Raw genomic sequence first — 8,640 nt, forward strand, 5'->3', positions numbered from 1 at the left:
GTAAAGCTCTCGTGACTCAACAGTAAAGGCCAGAAAATTTCTATATAAAGGGAGTCTCTCCCATTGTGAAGGCACATCTGTATTTCTCCTCTTTCTCTCTATTTTATCTATCTTCACATTTTCTCTGTAAACTCTCTCTCTCTAAAACATTCTAAGATATTTTGTAAAATTCTCTGAAGTTTTATAAAAGAAATAGTAAGTTTCATTTTTATATCTGTTACTTATATAAGCCCGTGTTGACGGCACCTTTCTCTTCTCCCTCCACACTCCGACTTAATTCTGGGGATCTCAGGTTAAGGTTGCAGGAACCCTAGCCATAAAATAAATTTTATAACTTGATTTAAGTATGCTTGTGGTTGCGGCTTAGGCTGATCTTCCACATCAAAAATTTGTTTACTTGAAAAAATTTGTTTATTTTTGGATCCTGTGTGTTTGTATCCTGTAAGTTTGTGTTTGTAACGATCCTGTTATTTGTTATAGTGGTATTACGAAGTCCTGTGGTGCCCTCTATGGTGGCCGGGCAAATAGCTTAGGGATGTTTTGGGGTTGGGTCCAATCCATGATATGATTTGTTTGTGCTGTGACGCATTTCATGAAAGCATGTAATTAATGAACTGTTTTCTTTGTTTCTACTCACTGGACTTTTTAGCTCACCCCTCTCCCCTAACCCCAGTGTTGCAGGTTTGAGGTTGATCGGGAAGTCTCAAGAGTAAAGGTTTTGCTTATGTAATAGTTTTAGCTTAGTACTTTTAGTGTGGACATGTATTGTAAATTGATATTATGATTTGTAAGAGAATGTAATGTAAAGTTAAGTGGAGTTATGTTTATGGATTAGAACTGTGCTTGGCCCTAAGACTTGGTTAGTCCCTTTTTAATACATGATGTATGTGATGTTTTAGATGTTGAGTTGTTGGAACTAAACTGGTGGCATGTGTTGTTTACCACGCTAGTGTTTGATGAGGACCCTAGTGGAGGTCTTATGTTTGTGGTTTTGATGCATGCACATGTTAGGTTTGGTTCCTTGGATGTGACTCCGGCTTGATGTATGTTATGTAGACCCAGCTAGAGTTTTGATGAGGGCTCTAGTAGGGGGGTTCTTTATGTTCAGTTATGTCGCATACATGTCAGGCTCGAGATATACATCATATGTTTCAGTTTTTATGTTAAAGTTTTGATCATGTATGGGATTTAACCAGGTGATAGGAGGTATGTTTGGCTTGCTACGGGTCCCGGCGGCCTTAAGCCGATCTGGATCCTAGCGCCGGTGGCGGTTCGGGCCGTTACGGTAGGGTATCGGTTTCCGGGTCGTTACATTTAATATGGCCAAGGATAGTGCCAGAAGTGGGCCCGGTCCCCAAAGTGGCACCCAACGTGGAGACGTTACCGTGTGCAGGGGTAAACATCTGGGCCATATAGGATTTAAAGTAGCGCCTCTACTAACAGCTTAAGCTTTTGGTAGAATGGTATGCGCCCTAATGGTATCAGAGCCAGGTTACAGGTCAATATGGCTAAGGATAGTGCTAGAAGTGGGCCCGGTCCTAGAAGTGGGCCCGGTCCCTAAAGTGGCACCCAACGTGGAGACGTTACCGTGTGCAGGGGTAAACATCTGGGCCATATAGGATTTGGTAGTAATTCGGAGTAATTAGTTTTAAATTTTATGTACAAATTTAGATTGGACTTAATTTTTACTGCCGATATCTATTGAAGACCCTAATAATTTGAGAATTTCGAAACGCATGATTTTCAAAAGTGTGACAAGCCTAAACAGTTCTATTTTATTATTTAGAAGATCAGTTTTGTAATTTTATTATTTTTTTAGATTTTTTATAATTTTTTATATTATAATTTTTCAATTATAAATAGCCACTTTTTGAGATATTTTTCAATTTTCAAAAATTTAATAAAAAATTTTAGCTTTTAGCCATTCGTTTTCTGAATTTCATTTTAATCAAACGTTATTGATTAAAACCCTAACGAAATCTAAACAGTTCTATTTCATTCTATCTTGATAAATTTTATAATGTCATTATTTACATACAATAATTATATCAATAATCAGAGTCGATTTCATATAAGTTTTAGAGAAAATTTACTATTTAATCTTTATACTTGAGAAATTCACTAATTAATTTTTTAATTTTCATTTTAAAAAATTTATTAATTAGTCGCTCCATTAATTTTAACAGTTAAGTATTATAAAAAAATCTAAAATACCAATAATATACAGTGACTAATTAATAAATTTTTTAAAAATTTAAAGAATTAACTAATAAATTTTTTAAAATCATAAAAATTAAATAATAAAATATTTAATAGCAAAATTAACGGAATGAATATCTAGTAAATTTTTTAAAATATAAAAAATATTTTAATATATTTTTTAAAATTGAGAAATTAATTAATAAATATTTTATAATGTAGAAATTAAGTAATAATTTTTTTTACATTTTACTATAACTAATAAATATATAACAGTTATACGAAAATAATTTGGTGTAGAAATGGAAACTCACTGATCGACAGATAAAGCTAAGGACTTCATGGACTCTTCAATCCAAGTTGTGAGAAAATTCTTTAATTATTTTAATTAAATATTGTACTTAAGATAATTATTCTCTAGTAATTAGCCTATAAATTATGCTTGCCACGATCAATTTAAAATTAAAGTTAAACCAAAATTATCCTCATCTTGCATATTATAGGTTTTCTTTTTATCTCTTTTTATTTTGTACAAGGAAAAGAAATTACAATAACCATTAAATTTTAGAAGAAAAATAAAGAAGTTGAAAAATCAAAGCAATGGAGAAAAAACAGAAGGTAGAATATGATTTGAAGCGATAAGTAAACCTAGTAATTCAGTTTTTTACATAATCAAACAATTTTACACTCCATTTATTTCGTTTAAAAATATTTTTTCATATTTTTTGATATTTAAAAAATTTAATTAATAAAAAATATTTATTAAAGTTGAAAATCTTACTCAGGTGGATCAATTATATTATTAATGCACAAACAGAACTTCAAGAAGAAAGGGTCCACAATAATCAGCTTGAGGTTGGTTTATTTGCAAAAAATAACTCATATTTGATAAATATTTTTCATAGAAAATATTTTTTATAAAAAAAATTATATAAAAAATATTGTTTTGAGAGATTTTTTTTATTTAGTTTAATTTAAAAATAAAATTTATTAATAAATTTATATATAGAGATTTTGATAAGAGTGGAAAATGACTTCTTCTTAAATTTTTTTTTTAAAATAATTTAATTTTAAAAAAAGAAACATGGTGTAATAATTAATTGTATTTGGTAAAAGGTTAATAAACTTAAATAAAATATTATAAATATCTATTAATTTAATTTTATAATAAATAATAAACTTATTATTTATTTATACATAAATATATAAATTTTTAAAAAATATAATCAACATAATTTTTATAATTAATTATATTTTATTTTTTGCATTTATGTATAGGCAACTTAAAAAATAATATTTACAATTTTATTTTTTATTATTATAGTTAAAATTTAATTTAATTTTTAATATAATCTAATTAATTTTTTCAAGTGAGATTTCAAACTACTTATTAGTATTTAATATAATTACACATATATTTACATCACATACTAAATATATTTTCCACTTAATGTTTTTCAATAAAATTTAATGTATTCATTGTATATTAAATATGAAAATAACTAGAAAGTAAATGAAAAAAAAATCATTCTCTAATTAAAATAATTATAATTTTTTAATTTATATGTACAAAAATTTATAATTTTTGTTTTCGCTCAAAAATTTTATGTAAAATCATAGATCTAAAAATTGAAATAAATTCTATTTTTTTAATAAAAAAATCTATTTATTTATGTATAATATTTTCCATGTGTTCACTATTGAAATCTTGTCATTACACGCAAGCCTTGTGGACCACACAATGCAGAAGAACCAAGTGGTCCAAAACTTACTACTTAGACTGGAAACAGACATTAGCCGATGAAATACAGCCCAAAAATAAGTGAAAGCAAAAAATCACCCTCACAAAAAAATATAAATAAATAAAAGAAAATGATTTTTTAATACTATATTATAGAAAGACTTATTAATTAATTTTTTAAAAATTAATTAAAATATTTATAAAATTTTAAAAAATTTATTAATTAATATTTTCAGTAATTTTACTTATTAAATATTATAAAAAACCTCAAATGTTTTTAATATAAATATATTATTTTATAAAATTAATAAAATTACTAATAATTTTTTTTAAAATAGACAAATTAAACAGTAAAATATTTAATGAATAAAATTAAAAAAATAATTAATAAATAAAATTTAAAATTTAAAAATAATTATATATTTTTTAAATTTAAAAAATTAAAAATTTTTTATAATATAAAAACTAAATAATAAATTTTTTAAAATAAATAATGTCACGGAACTTGAGCAGCAAGGCGGAACTTGAGCAGCAAGGCAGAACTTTCTACGAGGTCATATTTTTCTATTATGTTGTTTCTTTTTCTAATCACGTGAGTCAACATGATTATGACCTTTTCTCTATAATATATATATATATATATTAAAAATCAGATAAAAAACAAGGTGTAGATTTTTCTCTTTGGATTGATTCCTAGGGGTCAGCAGTATTCGGTTCAAATTAAAAAAATTGATCGAATCAAATTGATTTAAAAATTTGGTTCGGTTTTTTATACATTTCAGTTCGATTTGATTTTTAATTTCAAAAATTTCGGTTATTTCAGTTCGGTTCGATTTTGATAAAAAAAAAATTAAAAAAACCGAACCGAACTGATTAGTGATAATAATATATTTTTTTAATAATATAGAGAAATTAAATCATATTAAGATTAAAATATTTTAATTAAATTTTAAAATATTAAAAATAAAGTATAAAAAATAAAAAAATTATTAAAAATCGAAACCGAACCGAATCGAACCGAATCAGACCGATTTGGTTCGATTCGGTTTCTGACCAAAATCAGTTCGGTTCGGTTTTCATAAATACTAAAATTTTGATTTTCGGTTTATTCGGTTCTGTTTGATTTTAAACTGAACCGACCGAATGTTCACCCCTATTGATTCCTATGAATAAGTGACCATAATAGTTTAAATCCAAAAAATTAATTGAATTAAATTAATTAAAAATTTTCAATTTATTTTTTATTCGATTTAATTTTTAATTTTAATAATTTTAATAATTTTGATTTTAATAAAAAATTAAAAAATTAAACTGAACTAATTAATTAATGATAATAATATATTATTATTTTATAAAAATTAAATAATATTAAAATTAAAATATTTTAATTAAATTTTAAATATTAAAAATAAAGTGTAAAAAATAAAAAAATTTATTAAAATTCAAATCGAATCAGATCAGTTCGATTCGATTTAATTTCTAATTAAAATCGATTCGATTTAATTTCTAATTAAAATCAATTCGATTTAATTTTTATAAATATTAAAATTTCATTTTTAATTTATTCGATTTGATTTAATTTTAAACTAAATCGATAGAATAGTCCCCTTTATTAACCATTACAATACCTCCTGGCCTTTGACAACAAGAGGCTTTAGGAAATTTTTACTATAATTTGATTTACCATAAATTCAAGACATCAATAAATGAATCTTATTTAACCTTTTTATAGAAAAATTCAGAAACTTAGCCAAAATTTCCATAGATTCAGCATTATCCAGCTCAAAAGAAGGTCATAGCGCACGAGTCCGTTGAAAAAAAAAAAAAAACTTTTCTTTCCTGATCCAACTCACCACACAGGAAATTTAATTTTTCTATAGAAATTTACAGTGTAAAATAAAAGTGAAATACATATAAAATTTTATATATTTATTTTATAAGTCGATATAAATTTAATTTAAATAATTATATATTTATCTCTTTCGGTGTAAATCTAATCTAAATAATCATACAACAATTCTTGCGCCCCACCCAGTCATCCTACTTAGCTAAGAAGTTTCCAACATAGCGAGTGATGACAAGAGATTTTCTGCATTTATCATTTTTAAACGAGAAATCAAAATCATGAAAAACTCAACTAGGATCGATAAATTCCCTATAAATTCATCAACTTTTGGTTCTCATTTACTCCAACAAGCTCAAAGTGTTAGCATTTTGCAGCAAAGGGAAAATGGAGACATTTATTTTCCAAACACTGCTCTTCTCTTTTGTAATGTTAGCTCTCTATGCGTTAATAAAGTTAGCCCATGTCATTTGGTTGAAGCCAAAGAGCATAGAGAAGTATTTGAGGAGACAAGGCATCAAAGGCACTTCTTACAAGCTCATCCATGGTGACAGGAAAGAAATTACAAGGTGTTACGTGGAAGCAATGACCAAACCCATCTCTCTAAACGACCCAATTTTTCCACGTGTATACCCATTCTTTGATGCAATGGTGAAAAATTATGGTATGCAACTAAGATCATCTAATTCATAATTGATGTTTATTTATCTAATCAAGTTTTGGGGTCACCCAGAATTTGGATTCTGAATCTTGTAATAAATATGCTGGATTTATTGGATCTTGTTTTAGTTAATTTCCTATGTTTTGTAGAATGGAGTGGTCTGAGGGATTTGATTTCCTGTTGCTGGCTGATGATATGATATGTTGAAACAGGTAAGGTGTCTATGAGTTGGTACGGAACAAGACCAAGGCTGATGCTGGCGGAGCCAGAGCTGATCAGGTGGGTGTTTACAGATAAGAGTGGTCATTTTGTGAAGCCACTGTTGAACCCCCTTGTGGATCTTTTACAACTAGGAGTCTCAACCTTGGAAGGAGAGAAATGGGCCAAACGCAGAAAATTGATAGCACCTGCCTTCCATCTTGAGAAACTAAAGGTATAGCCAATACCAATATAGTTAATGTGGCCATATAATTCATGGAAACTGATCAGTCCTTGTAAACAGGGTATGCTCCCAGCATTTTCAAGGAGTTGCTGTGATCTGATTCAGCGGTGGAACCAGTTAACGAGTGCTCAAGGATCTTGTGAATTGGATGTTAAACCAGAATTTCATGTTCTTGCTGGTGATGTAATCGCTCAAACTGCCTTTGGAAGCAGCTACAAAGAGGGAAAGAAAATATTTCAACTTCAAGAAGAGCAAGTTCTTCTGGTCCTCGAAGCTTATCAGTCCATTTACTTTCCTGGTTTAAGGTAATCTGAATTCTTTATCTTGCACTCATGTTTATTTACCAATTTTCTTTGTAAAATTTATTCAATTTTGAGCTGCTCCATGTAGATTTATACCCACTAAGAAGAACAAGAGGAGATATGCTATAGACAAGGAGATCAAAACAACATTACGGGATATGATCCTCAGGAAAGAGCAGGCCAAGTCTAGCAACGGAGACTTGCTAGACTTGCTACTACAGTGCAAACAACACTCTAAAAATGATATAACAACTGAAGATATAATAGAGGAATGCAAACTTCTCTACTTTGCTGGTCAAGAGACCACCGCAAATTGGCTCACATGGACATTGATCCTTTTATCTATGAATCCAAACTGGCAAGAAAAGGCCAGAGACGAGGTCTTACAGGTTTGTGGCAAGAGAACACCAGAAATCCATGATCTAACCCACCTTAAAATCGTGAGTACTTGTTTCTAAACACCCAATTTCCCATGTTTTATCAGTTGAATTTCATTCAGCTTATGAAGTCCATTTGCAGGTTTCGATGATATTAAATGAGGTGTTCAGGTTATATCCACCAGTGACTCTTCTTCTTCGACAAACTCTCCAGGAAACCAACATAAAAGGATTGTCGATTCCAGCTGGGGTAGAGCTTTTATTACCTATATTGTTTGTTCATCATGATCCTGATTACTGGGGAGACAATGTGGAAGAATTCAGACCAGAGAGATTTGCTGAAGGAGTTTCAAATGCATCAAAGGATCAAATAGCATTCTATCCATTTGGTTGGGGACCTAGAATTTGCCTAGGACAAAATTTTGCTACTATAGAAGCAAAGATGGCTCTAGCTATGATTCTACAACATTTCTGGTTCGAGCTCTCCCCGTCTTACTCTCATGCTCCTTGTAATCGAATAACTCTTTACCCACAACATGGAGCTCAACTTATCCTGCACCAACTATAATCTTTTTACTAGCTAATAGCTATTAGCCTATATTATATTATACAATAAAGTTGGACACCACTAGTGTTCCAGATGTTACTCATTGTTTTGATTTAGAAACAAATGACCAAGAATACCTAACGTGGCATGTGATTTTTGTATTTTATTGACTTGATGACCAATATGCAAGAAAGGCGATGAGGTGAATGACGTTGAGTCATATCAATTAGGGGTGAGCATTCGGTCGGTTCGGTCGGTTCAGTTTAAAATTGAATCGAATTGAATAAATTAAAAATCGAAATTTTAGTGTTTATGAAAATCGAACCGAACCGATTTTGATCATAAATCGAACCGAACTGAATCGGTCTGATTCGGTTCGGTTTGATCGGTTTCGATTTTTAATATTTTTTTATTTTTTACACTTTATTTTTAATATTTTAAAATTTAATTAAAATATTTTAATTTTAATATGATTTAATTTCTCTATATTATTGAAAAAATATAATATTATCACTAATCGGTTCAGTT

At 28.7% G+C, this 8,640-nt stretch overlaps 1 protein-coding gene across 3 annotated transcripts; it reads left to right on the forward strand.

The window, feature by feature from the left end:
- Positions 1–5,991: 5,991 nt before the first annotated feature.
- On the forward strand, positions 5,992–8,273 carry LOC110603431 (cytochrome P450 CYP72A219). Of its 3 annotated transcripts, none has more exons than XM_021741162.2 (5): positions 5,992–6,447; positions 6,657–6,877; positions 6,947–7,191; positions 7,277–7,628; positions 7,708–8,273. In XM_021741162.2, the coding sequence occupies exons 1-5, from the start codon at positions 6,171–6,173 to the stop codon at positions 8,131–8,133; spliced, it is 1,521 nt and encodes a 506-aa protein (XP_021596854.1). In that variant the 5' UTR covers positions 5,992–6,170; the 3' UTR covers positions 8,134–8,273. The 3 variants fall into 3 exon arrangements, with proteins under 3 accessions (XP_021596854.1, XP_043807627.1, XP_043807628.1); XM_043951692.1 differs by having other exon boundaries at positions 6,306–6,447; positions 6,594–6,877; XM_043951693.1 differs by having other exon boundaries at positions 6,323–6,447; positions 6,573–6,877.
- Positions 8,274–8,640: the final 367 nt, after the last annotated feature.

The sequence above is a fragment of the Manihot esculenta genome, chromosome 16, assembly GCF_001659605.2.
Source record: "Manihot esculenta cultivar AM560-2 chromosome 16, M.esculenta_v8, whole genome shotgun sequence".
Lineage (NCBI taxonomy): Eukaryota > Viridiplantae > Streptophyta > Magnoliopsida > Malpighiales > Euphorbiaceae > Manihot > Manihot esculenta.